The sequence below is a fragment of the Protopterus annectens genome, chromosome 13.part0, assembly GCF_019279795.1.
Source record: "Protopterus annectens isolate FY-2018-M chromosome 13.part0, PAN1.0, whole genome shotgun sequence".
Lineage (NCBI taxonomy): Eukaryota > Metazoa > Chordata > Ceratodontiformes > Protopteridae > Protopterus > Protopterus annectens.
This window is the reverse complement of record NC_056747.1, coordinates 129,726,191-129,751,677: the sequence shown is the minus strand read 5'-3', so window position 1 is coordinate 129,751,677 and position 25,487 is coordinate 129,726,191. Positions and strand designations below refer to the sequence as shown.

General features: G+C 37.2%; 1 protein-coding gene across 1 annotated transcript in view; it reads right to left on the bottom strand.

The window, feature by feature from the left end:
* The window catches only part of LOC122817653 (disintegrin and metalloproteinase domain-containing protein 10-like), a 1,242,151-nt gene that overhangs the window by 770,905 nt on the left and 445,759 nt on the right, over positions 1–25,487 (bottom strand). Inside the window, exon 5 of the mRNA XM_044090715.1 lies at positions 19,174–19,268. Coding sequence (XP_043946650.1) covers positions 19,174–19,268 — 95 coding nt within the window. The remainder of the gene's footprint in view (positions 1–19,173; positions 19,269–25,487) is intronic.

Below are 25,487 nucleotides of genomic sequence, written 5' to 3'. Positions count from 1 at the left end.
GGCTCATGAGTTGTTACTTAACTAATGACCACTAGAGACTTTATAAGCTTACCTGCACAGCCCAAAACCATTTTGTCCTCAGTGTCATGGGTGCCTATACAGGGAACATGTTAGTAGGGAGGTAACTAAGATTGGTTGTGGGGTGTTATTTAAGATAATACTTTTATATTGACTGACTCTGTCGTTAACGGACATGGGGGCTAGACCGGGGGTAAATTTAGGATTTCCCTTCCAGTTGTCAAGATTTCATATAAACACAGTCAGGGAAGAACTCTGTTTTATAAGGACAGGGAACCTATTCCACAGTGTAAGGATCCTTTGGGATATGTTTCTGTCTCTCCAGCACATTCTGTTTATGTCAGAAGTGAAGTTCAGTATTTTGGATCTCGTGTTTCCATTGCTAGTATTTGGCTGGTGAGTGCCTTTGGTAGCTTTAGGTAAGAGTCATGAGACTCTAGGGGCATAGACAGTGACCTTTAACTAGCCATGATATGGTGAGTGACCTTATCTATGGTGACTTGCACATGGATCAGCTCCATGGTATCCTATTTAACCAATATGGAATTTTGTTTTTGCTAATGTAGACTGAATGTGTGGAAGGAGCTGTAGCCTTGCTTTTCTGGAGTAATTTCTACAGTTTTAAACCAAGTTTCAGTCACAGACCAGATGTCTACATCCTGCTTTGAAGATTATGGAATGTGTTGTTTTGGCTCCAAGCACTGAGCAGTAATACCTTAAGGATGCTTTTAGACCTCAATGTTGGTAGATTTGTCTTTTTGGCATTGCCTAAATAGACTGTAAGGGGATGGATAAAGTTTTAGCCAACATCCAAAAGCCTAGGATACAGGTGCAGCCCATCCTTGGCAAAGCATTATGGTCTGTTGACCATACCCTCCCATGGGATCTCCCACAGTGACACCAGAAACTAAGCCAATTATTAAAACCAATCATTTTATGTTCATACTGCGGTATCACACTTGGTGAAGGTAGAATGCTGCTCAAGTGCAAGGCTCATACCTATCTGTGACACATATTCTGAGAGATCGATTATGTCTCTTTCCTTATAGTCCATTGAAGTATGTCTCAAGTCGTTTCCACCCACATGGACTATGATAGAATCATATTGGTACCTGGCATGCAGCAACTTGAATGCATTCATGATATTGCTAATCCTGTCATCAGAAAGACAACTGTTATCTTCTCCATGTCTAAGTTGGTGAGTGCGGTATCTGTGTGTCACACAAAATAGTCCCCAATAACAACAGCATTAGGTAAAGTATATACTTCCAGTTAGCAAAGTGGTTAAGGCCTTTACCTCATATGCACAAAGTACAGGCTTTGATTTCCAACTTTGGGAAGTTGGCTAGGCTTAAAATGGCCTGCAAGGGCATCTAGCCTAGTATTTACTTTTGATCCCATGATAAAAATAAAACTGAAGACTTAAATAGTACACTTTGGTCTTACTGCTTATTAGCTTAACAGTGGACTGTGAAATGTATAAAGCTCTGAATTTTATAAACTGATGCTGCTCTGAACTGAATATTCCCTGTACTAAATTACAGCATATATAAAAAGTTCTTAGCAGAAGAGGTGATGTAATATTATATTGGGGGCTAAAATTAAGTTGACTGTACCTAAGGTTGACATTTGTTTCGTCAATGCAGTTTGGGCGATGAAACAGATGATTGGCAGTAAAAAAGACCACTACAAAATCAGGCTAGGGGTCTATGCCCTCTCCCAGGTATTGTGCAATCTCAGTGTTGAAAAATATAATTAGCAGGAGATAGGGAGGTGCAGCTCCACACATGGGGGTGCAGGGGTGGGCTTCCCCCTGCAAATAATGCTGTTTTTAGCTTCCGTGTACAAAGAGTATTGCCATGTCTACATTTTTATACTTTTTTTGACATTAGCAACACTGACATTTGGGTGTTTTGAAATTTTTTAGTTTACTGACATATATATATCTACATATGAATTGTATGTGTGTGCATATGTAGGTATGTAGTTGTGATGCAGTGCTTATTCTGGCGACTGTACAAAACCAGATAGATCCCATTCTTGTTTACTCTTCTTCTGTTTACTACTGTTGCACAGCTTTAATCATGTGTTACTTTTTTGAACCATTAAAGGTGTCTGATTGTCTGTCCAAGATATAACAGTGAGATAAGGCTAATGCTAGATTCTTTAATATACTAACCATTTGTGTACGAGATTGAAATAATCCCAACCAGGATGACATTATAAAAGCAAAGCAAAATATTAAAAATATTACTAATGTTTTTGTCTTATCGGATAAATAAACAGACCATACTTTGACTTAAATCCCTAGGAACTCCTTCTTTCTTTATTAGCAAAGATTAAATATTATGAGGTGCAATTATTTCACAAAAGGCAAACACAGAGTTTATTTTGTTTTGTGTTTGTAGGACTGTCTATCCTAAATAAAATATATCATGGTAACCCTTGGGAACAGAATATGTTTAGATGCAAATTATTGTACCTAGAGACCTGCCTCTAAAGTTTTACATTGGCAGTTACTGAAACAGTTACTGTTAAGCTTGACAGAACAGCTGAATATATTTAAATTCTAGAAGAAAATACATTAAGTTACGGTGTTATAAATAATATACTGACTTAGGACAGTGCAGGGTGATCATACTGAGTTTTTTTGTTTTTACTTGCTATATATACAGCTAATCACAGGTCTGAACAGCCGATACAGGCTTAGCTAATATATGACAAAAAAACACAACGACCACGACTCCACCAAAAATGTTCAAAAAATACACCAGCAAAAGAAGCAGTCAAAAGGTGAGATAAATAGAAATGACTTTAATCCATGTTATACATCCGTCCTGGTACCTCGGCAATTCGCTTTCAATGGAACAAATATTCAAATATGCACATTCTCTTTTATATACTCATCAATTAAACAATCAGTCAGTTCATTAACTTATTAACCCTATAAGCACTTTAACATATCATCTAACATTCATTTAATATAGTATGCAGAAATTCAATTAATACAAATCCTACTTATAGAAAAACTAACTGAAAAAACATGTTAATAATATAATATAATAATTCATGTTACTTTTCAACTTACAAATATTATACATTTTTCATTTCCAAAAATACTACTTATTACTAAACAAGTTTAAATAAATATGTATGAATATATATAACACTGAAATGCACATTTTAGAAATAAATAATTAATTAAATACACTCAAATTTCATTGCGATTCAAAGATTCCAGCACACCCATATATCATATTCATCCACTATCTAAATTCATCCCAACAGGAAATAATGTATGGTACCCTATAATCATTCTATGCTCTAACCTATTTAATGCAGTCTTAAAATTTCCTGTACAAAAATGAGGTCTAGCTAATACACTAAATACAAAACCTTCAGTACTACCATTATGCATATTAATGAAATGAGTGGCTACCGGACTATCCATATTTCTCCTCCTAATGTCCCCCAAATGCTCCAAAATGCGCACCTTAACCTTCCGGATGTATAACATGGATTAAAGTAATTTCCCTTTATCTCACCTTTTGACTGCTTCTTTTGCTGGTGTATTTTTTAGCTAATATATGCCCTGTCTTCAAATCTGATACCAGTCCCTGATGCTGAGGAAGCAGACACCACAGTTTACCTCCATTTCCAGTACAGCATTTCCTTTTTTTCTGGTTTATTCAGCATTTAATACTGATTATTAACATTTGTACTTCTTCTGGGAGCTATAGTCTAAAGATGCAATCTGAATTTTAACTGCTGTACTGTGGACACACAGATTAATCTTTGTTTACTCTTAGTCAAGTCAGTGCTTGCAGATTATGTAGCTGTGAAGAAGTTCACAAAACAGATGAGCTATCTGCAACCACATCCCAAAATAACATAATGGTGTTTTGCAAAATTTAGACCAAGGATTATCATTTTGGTTACCAGAGTAAATTTCTATTTAACAGGGGCCATGCTCAGGTACATTACAGGTACATAAAATGCATATAAAGTGAACGATCATTAATTAAAATAAAATACAAAATGATGCAATCAAGGATTAAACTCTCTGTAAAGAAATAGCCGTTAGTACCATTAATAGCATGGCTTTCCTAAGTCGAGTGGATAGGAAATGTCATACTCACAGAGGTAAAACTCTGAACCTGCTGTGTCTAACCATGCCAAAGAGACTTATGGTATACCACAATTGAAAGATCAAAGCGTGAGGAGGCATATGGTATTAACAAATCCTTCAGGTGTCCAAAACTCTGTTAATGTCAAGGTCTATAGGTTAAGAAATATGTTTTGAAGGATAGTCTCTACATTACTGAAATTCAGTGCAGACTGTGGCATGGGGTATTATGTTGTGCACCCCCCTGACCGGAAGTATGCCTCGAAGTTCTGCAATGGCAGCGATGGTTCCATACAACAGGTGTTTTTACCTCTTTCTGAGTATTCAAGACAGAATGTGAGGGAGTTCTGCACTGACTGCAATTAGTGCCAAAACATACGTTTTATTTATTGTCCAATGAATATCCCTCACATGGAGTTTTATACTGGCTATGACGGGCACCACAGCCCTGGTGTTTTTTACTTCCTGTCAGATACCTAAGACAGGAACCAAGCTAGGGACTTCTGTATTGACCGAAATGGTGCCACAGTATCTCCTCCTGGATACTCCCAACAGGAAGTAAGGCATGAAGTGTTTTACTAGCTAAAATGGAGCCATAGAATAGGTGTTATGTACTTCCTGCTAAATAATACATAGGTTTGTTATATATACATTCTGTTGAATGTCCAACAAAAACCATGCTAGAGAGCTCTACTCCAGATTAAAGTGCAACACTCATCCAGAAGATCCTACATTCATAATAATCAAGCCATTACATAAATACAGAACACACTTGGCATGATATATATTCAGGGGGCTGCAGCTTTGGATGTTGTTTTAAAGCTGAAAAGAGATTTATTTTACCACAGTCACAACATGATTTAAAAAGAATGGCAATAAAAAAACACATCTTCAAAGTCAAAGTAAACTTTATTGTCATTTAGGACTACACAAGTGCAGCTTAAATGAAATTCTGAGCATCAACTCACCAGACATTTACATAAGAAGCAAGGATAACAGAAACAACAGTATAACATTTCAATTAAAAAAAAAAAAAAAAAAAAGATATTCAGTACAAGACCCAAAGAAGGATAAATAAACCAATAAGAACAGCAAAAACACACAAGCCTTCCAGACAATCATAAGAATACTGTACATAGCAGCATGACAGAGAAGGATTGCACATATTAAGATTGTCCTCCTTTGTTCATCTGCATCAGACAAACAGCAGGCAATTCCCCGTCAGTAAGAAAATATAATGCTACATCAAAGAATAAAAAAAGATATTGCACTCTTTTCAGTGGAGCTACTTATTGTAAATGATTACTGACTAAATAATCGGTGGCTGGTATCAGAGTTTATAAGTCTCAACACTGTTGGGTAGAAGCTGTTTATGTTTCTGGTGGTCCTGCAGCGGATATTCCACCATCTCTTGCCTGAAGGCAGTTGTGTAAACCAGCTGTTTGCAGGGTGAGAGGGGTTGTAAATTATTTTGGATACACATTTAATGCTTCATGCTTTGAAGAGATCCAGGGTTGATGGTAAGTTGGTGCCCGTGATGTTTTTGGCAACTCACACCACTCTCTGTAGCTTCTTTCTTTCTGTTATTTTACTGTTCCCAAACCAAACTGTGAAGCTACTACTGAGATGCTCTCAACTGCTCCTCTGTAGAATGTAATGGGAACAGTAGGCAGGAGCTTTGCTTTTTTGAGTCTTCTGAGAAAGTGAAGACATTGCTGTGCTTTTTTGACCAGTTGTTCAGTGTACACAGCCCAAGAGAGATCTACCGAAATGTGCACCCCCAAACAAAAACTTTGCAGATTTGACCCTTTCCACATCGTCACCATTTATCATGAGCAGTGAGTGTGTTGTTGACCTTTTCCAGAAGTCTATAGTGATTTCTTTTGTTTTATTGACATTCAGGTCAATTAGTCAATGAGTAGACTTCGTCTCTGTAAGCTCTTTCATCCTCCCCTTTGATGAGGTCACGACCATGGTGTCATCTGAAAACTTAATGATGTGATTGGTGTTTACTTGATGAACAGACAGCAGAAACCTATGTGGGCAACAACACCTCAGGATGCATAATACTCAACACCAGTGTTTCTCAGAGTTGTGTGCTAAGCCCACTGTTTTTCACCATCCTCACCCATGACTGTTCTGCAAAATACGTCAAGGATCCTGTTGCACATGAGCTTACTAACTCCAAGATGTATAAGCTTGTCAATAAGCTGCATTGGAACCACTGTACTTGAATGCAGAGCTGGTCAATAAACAGCCTGATGTAGTTGTTTCTTCCCTCCAGATGATCAAGTGAGAGGTGGAGTGCCACTGAAATAGCATCCCCAGTGGCTCTGTTAGCCCGATAAGCAATCTGTAGAGGGTCGAAGGTGGATGGAAGGTCTGCTGACAGATTCCTTTTAACTAGCCTCTCAAAGCATTTCATGACATTTGAAGTTAGAGCAACTGATCTGTAGTCATTCAGGCAGGCTGGATTAGCTTTTTTGGGGAGAGGGTCAATATTCATCACATTGAAGCAAGAGGAAACTTTACCAAGAATAAGGGATGTGTTGGAAATATCAGTTAGAACTGAGCATAGTTGGTCTACACAACCATTAAATACTTTGCCCAGTATTTTATCAGGACCAGCAGCCTTCCTGGGGTTCACTTTCTTAAGCTGAGATCTGACTTTATTGGAGTTAAGGTTGAGCACCCCCCTCCTCCTAGTCGATAGGGAGGCTTGTAGCAGCCACGTTGTTCTTCTCTTCAAATCTGCCAAAGAAGGAGTTCAACCTGTCCAGGAATTCAGTGCTGTCTTCACACTGAGCTGACCTGATTTTATAGTCAGTAATCTGTTGTAACCCTTGCCAGAGACTCCTGGTGTTCCTCTTGTCTGCAAACTAATTTTGTAATTTCTTTCCATATTCCCTCTTGGCCTCTTTAATGACCATTTTTAGGTTTGCGCTAGCTTCGCTGAGACCCTTCTTGTCCTTGGCCCTGAATGCTGCATTTCTTGACTTCAGGAGATCATAGACTTTGTTGTTGAGCCATGGCTTTTGGTTTTCTCAGATTGTGATGCTTTTAATGTCAGATACATCATCAACACACTTAGCTATTACTGCTTCCATGTAATCATCTATGTTCACCAGTCCATCTGACATAGCTGCCTCTTTGAAAATGTCCTAGCAGATGTTGTCAAAACAATCTTGGAGACATTCCAAAGCCCCCTCGTGCCAGACCCTGATCTGCTTAACTGTGGGCTTTTCTCTAATCAGAGCTGGTCTGTAGGCTGGTAAAAGCATGATAGTAAGATGGTCAGAGCTTCCTATGTTAGGTTGTTGCATTGCATGATGGTCAGAGCTTCCTATGTTAGGTTGTTGCATTGCATGATGGTCAGAGCTTCCTATGTTAGGTTGTTGCATTGCATGATGGTCAGAACTTCCTATGTTAGGTTGTTGCACTGCATGATGGTCAGAGCTTCCTATGTTAGGTTGTTGCATGCATGATGGTCAGAGCTTCCTATGTTAGGTTGTTGTATTGCATGATGGTTAGAGCTTCCTATGTTAGGTTGTTGTATTACATGATGGTCAGAGCTTTCTATGTTAGGTTGTTGTATTGCATGATGGTCAGATGGTCAGAGCTTCCTACGTTAGGTTGTTGTATTGCTCTGTAGGCACCTTTGATGTTAGAATATGCTTTGTCCAAGAGTGGTAGCATTCCTTATAGCAAAATCTACAAACTGATAGTAGTGGGGTAACACCTCTGTCAAATTTCCTCGATTAAAATCACCAGCAACCATGTATGCAAAGTCTTGAGTTTTTTCTCTGCAGCTCACAGGTAAGAGTTATAAAGATTGCTCAGAGCCTCTGTGGTGTTTGCACTGGGTGGAATGTATACCACTGTTACGTATATTCCATTTAGCTCTCTAAGTACATAAAAGGGTCTGCATTTTAAGGACAGGAACTCTAGATTGTCAGAGCAATGTGACTGAACAATCTCACGGTTCTGACACCATCTTTCATTCACATAGATGCAGACTTCACCTTCTTGAGCATGTCAAGACATTCATTATCCAGGAAGAAATGTGTCAAATAAAACTGAATGAAGGTGCCTGGTTGAATAAATGTGTGCCAAGTCGTACATCTTATCCAGATTAAAGTTTAGCCCACTAACTGACTCATATTCATCACAGATATACCTATTAATTGTCATGCAATCTGAGGTACAGCTGTCCTTTTAACTCTTACACAAATCTTTCTACTACATGGAGAAGACAGCATGCCCTACAGAAAAATTATATGTTCATTCTTGTTTTACAAGGCTCTGCAGTCCACACATATGGAAATCACTGATGCAATTAACTATTCTTATGTGTGCAAGCAACTATTCTCTGTTAGAAACTTCCAATCTTAAATCTGCTCATGTCATAGATTTTGCCCACTCGTCTGTCACATTTGTTTAATAAGGTTCAGAGTGTTGTCACTGGTTTGCTGTTATTAAAGAAGGAACATAAACAGAGGTAGATATCAAGTTAAAATAAAAATCATGTTCATACCTTTTATGAGCCAGCAAATATATAGTAAGAACCAACAAAAAAAAAAGAATGGATTCTTGAATATTTGTGCAACATTTCACAACTTGAGGAAGTAGACTGTATTTCTTTGTTTCTTCCTCAGGTTCTCAATGTATTATGAATATTGACACTGCACGTCATTAATCCCATTTGCATATTCCAAACTTTTTTCATATCTTTCACCCTTTTTTATAAATTTGGCAGGATGCTTGAATAACAAAAATGTACAATATTTCATTTGCCTTTTCTGCAGAGAATTATGAAGTAGTAGGAATGTAATCTCAAAGAGCATCTCTGTCATTGTCGGTTGTATAAACATTGGATTATTGGATATTTTCTCTGAGGGATTACGGTCAGCACTTTTGGAAATACATACTTGCAGAAGTACATGCACAGCCATAAATGATTACTGCTTCCTTTTCTACCTGGATGTACCTCGGGAAATATTCTAATAACTTGCTAGTATAAGCCATTACCCCATGGTTGCTCTTCTCTCATTGTTTTAAGAATACCTCTAGGCCCACTTGTTGGCATCAGCTTTTATTATGGCTCTTCTCTTGATTCTAAAATAGGATTTACATGTATTTAAAATTAGGACTTCCTTCAACTATTTCAGAGCTTGCTAGTAGAGTTCAAAACCCACAAAAGGGACATATATCATCAAAAGATAAGCGGTGCTAAAGTCCTTAAAGGAGAACTTTGCCCAAAAGTCAAGTTTTTCTTTCCAAAAAATGCTTTTCCTTCCCTGTAATCTAAGGCTAAACACTTTACATACAGAAAAAAACATAATTTAATAATTATGTTTGCCTTTCTTTCCTACATCTGTCTCATCTGTTACATCACAACAGCTACTAAGAGTGGTTCAATAATTAAGTGAGGTGACTTAGCCCAACATCAGAGCCATTAAGAAAACAATGACATCTAAATGTGCCTTATCAGTTACAAATTGCCAGCATCACACCTCAGATAAATAGTGTAGCCTGGAATCTGAACAAAGTTAGGGCTTTCAAGCTTAGTTTTCAGATGCAAATATCTTTCCCTTTAATAAAACTCAGTGACACAATGACTGAAAACTGATATGTTAATTTAACTTCTTGCTTTCTGTCAGTATAAGATTTTGCATTTTTCTACACTGTAATTTCTGCAAAAATGCATGTTTCTTCTGTAGTTTGGAAAAGGTTAACATCAAAGACTTTAATTCTAGCTACAATATTTAAAATTTGAATGCAACACAAACCATCTCAGCCCAAGTAACATCTATTAATTACAGGGGTCAGATTTGTCACACTTGAATACTGAGCTACAGTTGTTACTTTGAAAATAATAATTAACTCAGCTACATTTTCAAGTCTGTCATTCAAACATTCATTAAAATGCTACAACAGAGATGGCCGCTATCATTCAAACATTCCTTAAAATGTTACAACAGAGATGGCCGCTATCATTCAAACATTCCTTAAAATGCTACAACAGAGATGGCCGCTATCATTCAAACATTCCTTAAAATGCTACAACAGAGATGGCCGCTATCATTCAAACATTCCTTAAAATGCTACAACAGAGATGGCCGCTATCATTCAAACATTCCTTAAAATGCTACAACAGAGATGGCCGCTATCATTCAAACATTCCTTAAAATGCTACAACAGAGATGGCCGCTATCATTCAAACATTCCTTAAAATGCTACAACAGAGATGGCCGCTATCATTCAAACATTCCTTAAAATGCTACAACAGAGATGGCCGCTATCATTCAAACATTCCTTAAAATGCTACAACAGAGATGGCCGCTATCATTCAAACATTCCTTAAAATGCTACAACAGAAATGGCCGCTAATGAAAATCAAAGGTAGCAAAATAATTAAACATGCGGATTGATGCTGAGAGTGAAAAGTAGGCAGTCACAGCCCTGTTGTAAACTGATGAGAAAGAAAATCACAGAAAATGAACCCTCATCATAGGGATTTCTTTCTGTCCCTCTAATATGACATCAGGAAGCTGAAGCCATTGACTGTAAAACAAAATAATGCTGGCCATGGCGGCCTCCTTCAGGTCATTTTGGAGTATGACAAATTAGAAAATAACAGTGACCATTTACTTTGATACATTGGCAATGCAGAAAAGTTCAAGATTTGCTGAAAGACATATGTTTTTTTTCAGTTTGTGGGTGTGGTTTTCCTTTAATGAATTTAAGGCTCTAATCAGTCATACTTAATAAGTGTCTTACTGTTTTACCATTTGGAGGAGAGGTAGTGAAGTAACAAATTGCTTTTACTGTTAATGGGTTTTGCAACAACTTACTACAATGGAAAAAATGAACCCATAAAAATTAATTTAATTTCTTATAGGTTCATAGAGTAGTACTAAACTAACTGCCCTTGCAAGCTATTTTAAGCCTAGCAAATTACCCCTCGTGAGGCTCAAACCTTGCATCTTGTGTTTGTAAGGCAAACACCTTAACCATTAGGCCACCATCCCAACCCTTGTCAAAGTAACACCTTTCTTTCTGTTTAATGTCACACCATTGTTTCTTAATCTGTTCAGTACTCTTCTCAATGTCTTAACATGCTCCTATTCAGTTCTGTTATATATTATAATATCATTAAAAAATGCCTAACATTTCACATGATTTGTGATATTTGTTGGATTATGTCCTAAAAACATCTCAGATGCTGAGCTAACAATAAATATTGTCCTCTTGTACCTCATCTAAAGTGGATGTCTGAATGTAGTAATGCCCATATGTTCTGTGTGGCTCAGACTGGTGGCAATCTGATCTTGGTCATATTTGCCCAGCAGTTCAAATAATACTCAGCTGGTTGGTAACTCTAGCTTTATTCTGGACCATAGAAGCAATAAAATCAGCAATAACTAAGTGCTTTTATCCAAAATTCATGGACTTCAACAGAGGGAGGAAAAATATATCTTTACTCTGACTATTTTATCCAGGTTTATGCCTACTATAGGTTCCTTGATTCCACTCTGGAATTACAGATAAACTTACTAAGCTGGGCATTAATCGCTACGTCGTTCGATGGGTTGCCAACTGGCTTACTGACAGAACCCACACTGTAAAAGTAGCTGACTCCAAATCCAGCTCCAGACAAGTGACAAGTGCAGTGTCTCAGAGTTCAGTCCTGGGACCGCTCTTGTTTGGCAACTACTCTCTGAAGTACAGGCCAGCATTAAGGGACTCTGGCTAACAAGGTTCGCAGATGACTGCAAACTGGGAGCCATTACTGAATCCCCAAATGATGTGGATATTCTACAAAAGGGCCTTACAGAAACAGATGCTTGGTGCCAGAGCCATGGGCTCAAGCTCAATGCCAAGAAATATATAGTTATACCCTTTGGGAAAAAACATGTACTCATGAATAACATAGGTGGCAGTACACTAAACACCGAAAGTGTGATGAGACTTAGAGACACTGGTGGACAGTGGTTTCACCTTCGATAACCAGATAATCACAACAGTCAGGAAATCCTTCTATGTGTCACACCTCATCACTAAGGTCTTTTCATCCAGAAAAAAGAAGGTCATTATCCCACTGTACTCATCCCTCATTAGACCCATTATAGAATACAATGCCCCATTTGGTATGTACCTCTCAAGACTTCTGCAACAACTGGAAAGGCCGCAGAAATACCTCACTAAAAGAATCACAGGCCTAAAGCAGATGCCCTATGCTGACCGTCTAAAAAAACTCCACCTATACTCTGTCACATATCGTCTACTCAGAGGCGATCGCTGCTTAACATACAAGGCCATGTCAAACCCAGAGCTGCTGGACATGCTACACTTAAAGAAATCCCAATCCGTCAGAGCCACACACTCCAGGGATCTAAACCTTGCTGTCACAATGAACAAAACATGCTGGGGGGATAGGTTCCTGACCCAGAGACTCCCCAGACTCTGGAATAGACTACCCATACATGTCAAGCAGAGCCCCTCTTTGGCCCTCTTCAAAAGGCACCTTGACGATTGGATGGGAGATAGGAAATTCACCATGGGGATCACATCAGTTGCCCTGCTAGACAGGGGTCCAGGGAAGTAAATATTGTGGGAAGAAATAGCCAGGGAATTGTTATGGCTAGGCTTGTATAGGCCCTAGGGCCGATAGCCTAGTACCCACCTATGAACCTATGGAAATGGACTGTTCATCAGTGGAATGAAATTTTGGCCATATGGGAGGAATCAACTGGCTTTTTACAATTTACCAGTCACGTCGACTCTTGTAGCATCAATTTTATGGATGTTACATTAACTAAGGATTTGGTCAACAAGAGATTCAATTCACTATTTATTGTAGAGAGACTTTTTCACACTCTTATTTGTATTTTATAAGTTGTCACCCCCCCTCCATCAGTAGAGAGCCATAGTTAAAGGGCAAATGGTGTGTTTTTTGAGGCTGACCACTGATGATGATATATTTCTGAAAGAATTATCTTTTCTGTGTTCTCAGAACCAAAAGATACCTAAAGGCTCTCACAGATGATATCAGAGATGAGATTTTGAAAGTATGGCCTGTTAAATTTGCTGCCATTTTGGATGGTTGCTGCACCAATGGAATTGCAGTTCTACCAGTGTAATCTAGGGCCACTGGGAATGCCTGTTTGACTCATGGTTGTCCTGTGCAAGCCCTTACTAGTGGAGCTTTTGTCGTTCTCTTTAGTAGTGATGTGAATAGAAAAACAAATTTGATCAAAAGGAACAGGGAGTCTTCAGTGGAGAATTGAGAATGATTTTGGAAGACCAGTTTACTATTGTTTTTAGGAGGGGGAGAATTTAAAGAATCTTTTGGAAGGAAACTAGTAAGGGCAAAGTACTTATGGAGGCAATAGCCACATGTTTGCTTGTGGATGTTACATATGGTCTTTCATATATGAACCTACATTGTTTGTATCAGCTCCAAGAGGTGTAGTTGTGAGAGCACTGGGGTGGTTTATCTTACCTGCTGTATAGCATGTGAAGCATTTTACATGGGCAAAACTAACAGAAAACTGAAGGAGAGGATTAGAGAACATATTTATGATATAAAGAATAAGCTTCTAATGCCTTAAGCAGATACTCAGGACAGTGTCGATCTTTCAAGAAGTTTGTTTTTTCATTACTGATAAGGTGAATGTAAGGGACACAGGGGAGATACAGATACATCATTAGAGTCCAAAGAATTATGTTGACAGTTACAACTGAATGCCACAACTTCCCCAGTTTGAATGATAATGTTTCTATTATGAATGTCTTGAAGACAGCAGCAAATCTTCTGTAACCTTATTACATTTGCACGTGGTGATTGTGTATACTTACGTCATGCAGATTATTGTGATTCTTATGTAGGCAGTACGATAATGGTTTTATTTATTTTTTAGGGTGTGTGTTCCTTTAAATCTGCATTCAAAGTGTTCTTATTCATGCAGGGGTGTGCTTGGTTGGTTGTTTTGTATTTCAGTTGGTATTTAAACTGTCTTACAATTGTTTCAGTACTAAGTCTGATGAAGTCCACATATTTTGGACAAAAGCGCTTAGTTATTGCTATTCTTATTGCTGTTTTTACGGTCTGGAATAAAGTTATTGTTATCATTCGGCTGAGTATTATTTAGACTGTTTGAAGTTATGGATATTTTGGTTCTTGGTCTTCATATACGCTGAGCAGCCATGCTTCAGTAAGCTTACTTATTACGTCATCTGCAATGTGTAAAATACCTTTCCTTCAGTATTGCGTTGACATTTCATTTTATATCAGTGCAAATACTCATGGATACATCTTCTTTGGTTTTGGGGGAGTAATTATTGGAGAGATCCAAAGTGTACGAGCAAATACCTTTGAATTATTGCAAACAAAAGGCTCATGTTACCAAGACTGGACTTAGAGGAATTAGAAAATATTGGCAATACAAATGGTCAAACTTCTCTTCATTTTTTCTATAATAAACAGGTATAATCCTATGTATCTGGTTTAATAGTTACATTGCAGCCAATATCAAACCTTACTGTGTAGCTTTCCAGTTGTCTAACCACTCTAAATCGTCTATCAAATATGCTGCTTTTGTCACTTTCTGTCTGTATATCTCCTCATTCCTACAGGCACAGACTGCATCATATGGCTGTTTTGCAGACTTCCATGATTTACCAGCTTGACCTATCAAGCTCCAGGATTTGCCATTTCATCCAATCAGCAGTTAATGTGAATGCTGTTGGCCAGAGTATTCCTCTCTACTCGTATGAAAAAAAAAAAAAAAAACATCAGAAGGGTGTCGAAAAATGCACTTTGCAAACTACCCATTTCTGGGAATCTGGACACTAGATATGAGGTAGATCAGCATGGGTTACATAATGATGAAACTTCTGGATCATTCATTCTGGCTATGGGACAATTTTAACAGAATGTGTGACCATATCTAGGAGGTGGAAGAATCCAAATTTTGAATGAGATTTATCATGCTGAATCCTTATTATTAGTGGAAATAGTCACCCAAAACATTTAGATAAGTGGTCACCCTGGGATTAAGCTGTATTATTCTTATAACACAGAGGCTATTAAGTCATGCCTCTCAACCTCAGAGCATTAAAAATAATAGCACTGGCCTTTAAAAATCACAGAGGGTCAGAAAGAGGAGCACATTAATATACAAGTTCCTTCTATTGTGAAAGATTGCAGACTCTACATAGTTAGTGATCTTTGTATAGGCTTAGTTTATATATTTTATAAGCTATATACCCACAGACAAGACTGACTCTATGAGGAATATCAGTAAATATTAAAGGGGCAAGGCTAAATTGGAGGGTCAAAATCATAGTGTTTTTGCGCAAACCATAGCAGTTGGAGGTATGAGGTAAGCTCTCTTTTAAAATGTATAACAGGGGTATAATTAAGGGTCTTGAGGGTTTGCTATGCCATATATTTATCAGTGTTGTTCGCACACCTGATTCCCATTTGTTTTGTTAATATAGATATGTAATGACTTGTATCGTTGTAATTTGCTTTTTGTTGGGAAGATATGCTGGGGATGCAATGTAGGCCCATGAAATTGATTAAAAATGATGAGGTGTTGGAGCTCTTTTTACACTGATGTAATGCAGTAATATACTTTTGCCTTGACTTTTTGTTAATGTTTGATGAGTTTCTCTTGACAGGTCATAGGTTCACAGATGTATTCTAGGGTCTATATTATCTAAATGAAGAGGCATTACAGTGAATGTCTCTTCATCGACCCCTAAAGAGCGAACCGCCAATTAAGCAAATGGCCAAATCAGAGCTTTTTCCCTAGAAAAAAAAAATCACTGATCTGGCCAGCAATGAAACATCACTAACACCACCTATTTGCCCCCCACACCCTCCCTAACTAAATATACCAACTCTGAGATCACACTACAGTAGGGAAAGGGCAAATTCATGCTGATGGCCAAGCGATTTTTTTCCCTAGGAAAGAAATCGCTAATTTGACTATTCATGTAACTGCCGCTTTGCTCTTTAAGGGTCGATGAAGAGGGATTCACTGTAATGCCTCTTTGATTAGATAATATAGACCCGTATTCTAGGCTAACGACCACTGGGGACTTTATAAGCCTTGCCATGCAACACAAATAAATCCCATGATTTATTGTGCCTTAGAAGTTGTTTTGTGGGGTATATGTTAGTTAGGGCATGATTTAATGGCTACCTCTGTCCATCCGAGGCATAGGTGTCACAGGCAGGTGCGAATTTCTGATCTCTCATTCACTGGTCCATGTTATGCTTTAATAGGGTTAGGGAAGGGCTCTGCTTATAGGTTCATAGGTGATTTCTGTGGGGGTTCTTAAGCCTAGCTATGCTTCCCAAAGGTGAGAATCAAACCCTGAACCTTGTGTCTTTGAGGTAAACACCTTAGTTACCACCACATGGTATCTGTGAGGTAAACATCTTAACAATTAAACCACCCCCAGTTAGATTTGAGGTTTGGTATCAATTTACACCAGACATACAACTGTTTTATAGCACTAGGGAAGGCTGCGGTGGTGCAGCGATTAGCATTGCTGCCTCACAGCAAAAGGTTCTCTGGTTTGATTCTTGGCTGGGGTGCCTTCTATGCAGAGTCTGCATGCCCTCCCTGTGGTTGTGTGGGTTTCTTCCAGGTGCTCTGGTTTCCTCCCACATCCCAAAGCCATGCTGTAGGTGGATTGGACACTCTCAATTGGCCCTGGGTGTGTGTGTGTGTGTGTGTGTGTGTGTGTGTGTGTGTGTGTGTGTGTGTGTGTGTGTGTGTATGTGTGTGTGTGTGCGCGCGTGCACACATTCTGATGAAGGCTGGGCACCAGGCTGGCAACTCGGCACCATAAAACTCCATTGCCAATCTGTGGACTGTTGTTCTGCTGTGGCGACTCCTAACTGGGATAGGTCGAAAGGAGATGATGAGGAACTGTATTATTGTGAGAGCAGATTTTGGGCTAAGCCATGAGTATTAGCAAAGGTAACTTCAAAGAAGGGCATTTAGGATAACACTTGGCTGGCCATCGACACAAAAGTTAAACTGACGGACTTTTTGAATTGTATGGATTATGTGCAATTATCTTGTTTAATAAAAAAAAATTCAATAATGTGCACTTAAAAAGTGACCACATCTTTTTCAGTGCTTTATGCCAGTCAGCTCAAATATAACAAAAAATATATCCAGAGCTCTGCTGATGACATCATTGTAAAATGTCACCATGGATTCTGTAACCTCCAAACCCTAGGAAGATCTGATAGATGTAGACGTATCAATACAGATTCATAAATAAGCTCTTTGAACCCATTCCCTTCAGAAGAGGTTCGGAAGTTTGCAAACCGTAACTTCCAATGGGCGTAGCACCCCTTTTTTGAAAAAATCAAGTAATTTCAAACAATTTTTCATATCACTGGAACTATAGGGGTTACTAAAGAAGTGTAAATAGCAAACTCTTCAGGAGAAACTATTTTTATGGTGTATTCTTTAAACTCTAGGAGTTAAATAAGTCACAATAAACACAGTAACTATTATGTTTGTAATATTTTGTAAACGACTTGTAATATTTCAACAACTATTGAAGTTACACGCATACTGTCAGTAACATTTTGTTCATCCAGCTGAGAACTTTTGTATGAGGCTAAGCAATTCTCTCTGTGTCACTTGGATGTTGAAATATTTAAAGAAATATGACATTTATAACAATATAAATAAATATTATGTAAATAATTAATATCTCTTTACTTACACTAGACAGAGACCATGTATTGTCCATCATGTAACCTTTGTAATGAAATCTTTCAATAACTCATATGCAGCATGGTTTTGTAATCGTTAATGTAAATATTAGACACCTACATGCATCAGTAGAATGTAACTACAGAAATGTCAGGAGCTGTCATTAAGCCATAATTGGTTAAAGGATATAACCCAGCCATACATCAATGAAGAAAAATATAAATTTCATGCAAAACTACATATCCCCTACCTAGGTGATTGTGGAGCAAAATAATGCTATAACCAAAGACTTTGGCATTATAAATTAATAAAGCATGGATAATGTCAAACTACTAGGCTGGTGACATTCGGTCCCGATGAAAGGCAATCATCATTCTCCTGTTTCCAAGCCTAGAGCAAGGAAATTTCTGAAGACCTAGCTGAAAAGACCTGATTAAAGCCAGGTAATTTTTTTTTAAAGGAAACACATGTTCAGATCCTCAATGGATAAAAACAAAGTTTTACCATAACATCAGACCTGGGCATTTTATATTATCACCCTTGTTTGGGTAGTATGTTTGATTTCTGAATCCAAAAAGGATCTTTTGGCATCTTACAAAAGAGCGTGTCACTCACTATGTTTTCTTCTCCTTTCCTTTTCCTTCCCCGCATTAATCACCTTCCAGGAAAGAGTTCCATGCCACCATTGCCCATGCTTCCGATACTCAAAGACACAACATCATTCAAAATACGCCTGGGTGGGAGCGCAATGAGGAGAGTTAGAAATATGCAATTCCCTCATTCTGGACAGGAAGTGACACCAAAACAACAAAACTGTTCTGCTGTTATTATTTAGAACTAAAGGTGAAATTTCAGAGAAAATGGCATTCAAGCACTAGGAAGATGGTTGAGCAGGAACCAAGATAAAAGAACTCTAACCTCTGTTTACAGAAACAAACATAGGATGTTATGAAATAAATAATATATATGCATTTCAGTATCCCTCTGCATCATTCAGTTAAATACTGTTTGATTATCTCCATCAAATAATAATCTTCTTAAATAATGACTGACAAATTGAGAGTGCAGATGGCATAATAAATCAGAGAATTTGTATATCTACAAAATTAAATGCTATTCCTATTACCAGTATGAAATCAGATTTTCAGCAACTTTAAATGTTCTTCATCAGGTGCCTTCTGTTATTATCACTAGAAGACACCACTTAAAATGCACATTCATTTAAACAATACCACCATTGTCTTTGTTTTGTTTTACATGCCAGATAATTCTTACCCTGTTTACGGCATCTACTGTACGATGTTGTAGAAATTGTTGTAGACTTTTTACTGCACATGAAAGGTTTTTGGATTCTTCTAATGGTGAATAATCTTAAAATAAGACAAAAATAGAATAAAACAAAACTATATAACTGCATATCCAAAGGTGATATTTGCTTTGTTAACAAAACGATGGTCTCAGTGCCTATCAAAATATACCAGTAAACCAAAAAAAGGCACAGAGAACTCGGCTACAGGACAAAACTTCACTTTAATCCAACGAAACACAAATAATAACAATGTGTAACCAGTTCCTCTTACGTTTTCAACTACTTCATCAGATAAAATTGACCTCATTACACAATTAAATATATAACCTGTCACTGTTTGAATGAACCAATGAGAAAACAACATTAATTAAAAATGTAAAAGTGTATATGTGAAATAGTCAATCATGAAAGACATAAAACACTGTGTTGAAATGCATAAAATGACATAAAAAATGTGTAATAAATAAATATGTGCATATAAAGACCTAAAATATATATACATACTCCAATATATAATAAAACCTTAGTTAAAATTCAAAATCATTGATGTGTACCGATAAAAAATGATGAATAAAACTACACTACCACCACCTGCTGGAAAAAACATATACTACACTTAAATTCGCACTTTGCATGTAAAATTCAAAATACATGGCCCTTAAGAATGACATTACATAAATAGATGCCTAATAAAAGTTGTGTGTAAAATTAATATATATAAAATTAATATATAAACTTGAATAAAAATTGTATGAAGTTAAACCATATCATAGTTTAGCAGACCTTAATTTCAAAACAGGTTTTATAGTTAAAAACTCATTAAGACCTGGAGGGGTACTGGCATCTAAAACAATTTGCCAGTATAACTCCCTGTATTCCAGGTGGGTCTCCCATGGACCTCCCCTGGGATCAAGAGGGACGACTTCAATTACAAAAAACTTGAATTCAGCATTTTCACAATTTTCATGATATGCATTATTGTCCTTTCTTTTTCTGACGTCATAACCATGCTCATACATTCTCTGCCTCAATCTCCTTTTGGTTTTACCAACGTAGAATGAATCACACATTCCACATAAAGCAATATATATCACCCCGGTGGTGTTGCAGTTAGCAAAGCCTTTGGTAGTAAGGTGTTTACCCCTACATTTAAAAAAATGCCATCACCTTCTTTAATGTTGGAACACTGTGGACAATTGCCACATTTATGGGTCCTTTTTTTGGTACAAAAGAAAATTCCACTATTGGCCCCTTCCAAAATGTTCTTAATGTTTCTTCCCTTTCTGTATACACATTTGAAAGGTTTTTCAAATATGTTGTTCAGGTCTGACAGACTGGCAAATGTTTTCCATTCTTTAGTAACAATCCTCCTTTCACCATCAAAGGTGGTAACCATGGCAGATTGGTACACTTTGTTTTGGGCTGAAACATCTACTGAATTCTCCTGTTGATTTAACAGTTCAAAAATGGTTGAAGTTTTTCCTAAAATTAGGGCAAATCTATCATTTCTACCCTCCATTACCTTAGTGGTCACAGATGCTAACAGGTCAACAGGATAACATCTTGCTTTGAACATGTCAATAATAAAATTACATTCAGTTCTAAAATCATCATCTTCAGAAGTCATCCTACTAGCTCGCACCAACTGGCCTTTAATAATTGCCCTTTTCTGATAGGGAGGGTGGGCGCTAGTATAATGCAAATAGGCAGTGGAGAATGTCTAAAAATTTTAGATTTAAAATCATTGCCATGTCTCTGAATATTAACATCAAGAAAACATAGGTCACGCTCATCAATTTTGTAGGTAAACCTTAAAAAATTCAGTGTTGGAAATATAATCAAAAAATTCAACAAATTTGTCAACAGAACTGTTCCAAAAAAGGCACACATCATCATTCAAACACCCATAGAAATTCCAATAAAATTTAAAATCAGAATTAAAAACAAATCTTTCTTCCCAGTACAATAAAATAATATTAGCATAAGTGGGTACACATTGCGCACCCATAGCAACACCTTTTAATTGTCTAAAATACTCCCCCTGGAAGAAGATAAAATTGTTATTTAAAACTAAATCCATTAAAATCAAGCATGAACGAAACACCTTAAAAGGAATGTTGGGCTTGTTTTCTAAAAATTCTTCAAACCATGTCAAGCCTCTGTCATGTGGAATACATGTAAATAAATCCACTACATCATTGTAATAAAACATAACGTATTTCCCTGGTTTGAGTTATGAATATGTCTCAAAAAATCCCAGGAATCCTTCAACACATTACAATGGTCCATTACTAGCTTTTTAAGATACACATCAATATATTTAGCTAAGGGGGCCATAATAGAACCTTGAGCAGAGACGATAGGCCTAAGTGGAGGGTCCACGATGTTTTTGTGGACATTGGGTATACCAAAAATTGAAGGAACTTTTGGTTTCGAAGCATGTAAAAAATTGAAAGTGTCTAAATCAATAAGCCCCTCCATCAAAAAATCATTTAAACATAGGGCTAGTTTTTTGTAAGCAATATGAATCTCATTCAAAGAGACTCTCTCATAGGTAACTTCATCATTTAGTAATTCAAACATCTTTGCTTCATAATTAATTTGATCCATAAAAACTGCCCCACCCCCTTTATCAGCCTTCATAATTCTTAGGTTTTTATCTTCCTTAGAAACTCTTAAAATATCCATTTCTTCTTTAGAAAGGTTAGAAGTAACCTTGTTATTCCTAAGCTGGCTTCTAAGTTCTTTCTCAACCACAGCTTCAAAATTTTTAAGTTGAGGGTGCAAGGGAGGGTTAAAGGTGCTCTTTTTAGACAAATCCAGTACGCTCTTTCTATTATCATCATTAAAAAACACTTCCAAATTCTTCTGCCTAATAAATAGTTCTAAATCTATGAGTAAATTCACTATGTTAGCCTTAACCCTGGGAATGAAAGCAAAACCTTTTGTAAATAAACTAAAATGTCCTTTGGAAATAAAAGTAGATACATAATTAAATATTTAAAACCTTTGTAACAAGATATACAGTTGTTAACTGTAATATCTTCAGAAGGGACTATTTCCAAAATGTTTTCTGACCTCTGGTTCTATGGGCATATCTGTAGTCCACCGGATCCTTATTCTTGAGTCTTTCCGATCTCCTCGGAGAAGGAAACTCTAAAGGGTCATGTATATCATAACTCAGAATAATTTTCATTGAATAATAAATTTTCTTGTCCATTGTCCCTGTCACCCCTATAAAAATGGGGTCTAAAGGATGTGTTGCCCCCTACACATTTAGGTTTAGGGTAGTATGTGTTGCTATTGTACTCCTTAATGTCCCTTTCTATCTTTCTAAATTTTCTTTCATGAACTTTAATACATTTTACTTCAACATTTTTAAGCATATCATATTTGACCTTTTCACATTCAATGCCAAACATCAAATCAGAAACAATTTTGTTGTTAATAGTTTCTATCTGGGAAAACATTTTGCCCATTTCCAGTTCATTGTTTCTTATAATAGCCTTCATGATTTCCATGCCATATTTGTCAAACGCCTTGATTAAATCTTTGTGGAAATCTGACCCTTCAACCACATTGTTAGGGTATTTGCACACCCATAGACCTTTCGGAATAATATTTAGTTGTAAACAATGTTTTAAATAGACACTGTCCAATTCCCAGGCTTTAAATTTAAAAAGTATATTGTCCAGGTTAGATATTAAAGTGGAATAATGTCTACTAAAGTTACCAGGTTGGGGTCTAGGTGACTGTTTAAAATCTAATTTGAGGTCAAGAATGTCTTTAAATTGATTAAAAGTACTTGTTTTATTTAAATGCGAGACACCAGCTGTTGCTCCACCAAATCCACTGTTTCCATTCACTGGCATCGTTTTAGAAACTCGAGTAACATTTGTAAATGAAGAAACACTAGGTAATCCATCCCCACTATCCGATCGAGCCTGGCTACTCTGCCCATGCGTAGAGTCAACTGCATGTGCGGTTCCTTCATTCGAAGCTAAACCTAAAAGCCCCTCTTGGTTGCAGGGAATGGAAAAAATCAGTGTTTGCGTCAAGGGCGTCAGTAAGCCCATCAACTGTGATATCTGTCCAATAATTTACGTAGCTCACCAAGCTTGTTTCTTTTGGATGTTTCAGGTGAAGAAATGTCCAAAAGAGCCAGAGATTTCATGACCAAAAGTAAAAAACTTGTAAACCAAATGATGGTCTCAGTGCCTATCAAAATATACCAGTAAACCAAAAAAAGGCACAGAGAACTCGGCTACAGGACAAAACTTCACTTTATTCCAACGAAACACAAATAATAACGGTGTGTAGCCAGTTCCTCTTACGTTTTTGTCAACAACTACTTCATCAGACAAAATTGACCTCATTACACAATTAAATATACAACCTGTCACTGTTTGAATGAACCAATGAGAAAAGAACATTAATAAAAAATGTAAAAGTGTATATGTGAAATAGTCAATCGTGAAACATAAAACACCGTGTTGAAATGCATAAAAGGAAATAAAAAATGTGTAATATTACACATTTTTTATCACTGTCAATCATTAACCATATGCCCATGGTCCCCTCATGCTTTATCTGATACATTAGCATACTCATCACTGTCAGTCATTAACCATATGCCTATGATGCCCTCATGCTTTGTTATCTGATACATTAGCATACGCATCACTGTCAATCATTAACCATATGCTCATGATCACATCATGCTTTATCTGATACATTAGCATACCCATCACTGTCAATCATTAACCATATGCCCATGATCCCATCATGCTTTGTTATCTGCTACATTAGCATACCCATCACTGTCAATCATTAACCATATGCCCATGATCCCATCATGCTTTCTTATCCGATACATTTGCATACCTATCACTGTCAATCATTAACCATATGCACATGATCCCATCATGCATTGTTATCTGATACATTAGCATACCCATCATTGTCAATCATTAACGATAAGCCCATGATCCCATCATGCATTGTTAAAAGATACATTAGCATACCCATCACTGTCAATCGTTAACGATAAGCCCATGATCCCATCATACATTGTTAAAAGATACATTAGCATGCCCATCACTGTTAATCATTAACCATATGCCCATGATCCCATCATGCTTTATCTGATACATTAGCATACCCATCACTGTCAATCATTAACCATATGCCCATGATTCCATCATGTTTTATCTGATACATTAGCATACCCATCACTGTCAATCATTAACCATATGCCCATGATCCCATCATGCTTTGTTATACGATACATTAGCATACCCATCACTGTCAATCATTAACGATATGCCCATGATCCCATCATGCATTGTTATCCAATACATCAGCATACCCATCACTGTCAATCATTAACCATATGCCCATCATCCCATCATGCTTTATATGATACATTAGCATACCCATCATTGTCAATCATTAACCATATGCCCATGATCACATCATGCTTTATATGATACATTAGCATACCAATCACTGTCAGTCATTAAACATATGCCCATGATACCATCATGCTTTATCAGACACATTAGCATACCCATCACTGTCAATCATTAACCATATGCCCATGATTCCCTCATGCTTTATCTGATACATTAGCATACCCATCACTGTCAATCATTAACCATATGCCCATGATCGCATTATGCATTTATATCTGATACATTAGCATATCCATCACTGTCAATCATAAACCATATGCCCATGATCCCATCATGCTTAGTTATCGGATACATTAGCATACCCATCACTGTCAGTCATTAATCATATGCCCATGATCCCATCATGCTTTGTTATCGGATACATTACCATACCCATCACTGTCAATTTCTAACCATATGCTCATGATCCTTTCATGCTTTGTTATCTGATACATTAGCATATCCGTCACTGTCAATCATTAACCATATGCCCATGATCCCCTAATGCTTTGTTATCTGATACATTAGCATACACATCACTGTCAATCATTAACCATATGCCCTTGATCCCATCAGGTTAAGTTATCGGATACATTAGCATACCCATCACTGTCAATCATTAACCATATGGCCATGATCACATCACGCTTTATCTGATACATTAGCATACCCATCACTGTCAATCATTAACCATATGCCCATGATCCCATCATGCTTAGTTATCGGATACATTATAGCATACCCATCACTGTCAGTCATTAATCATATGCCCATGATCCCATCATGCTTTTTATCGGATACATTAGCATACTCATCACTGCCAGTCA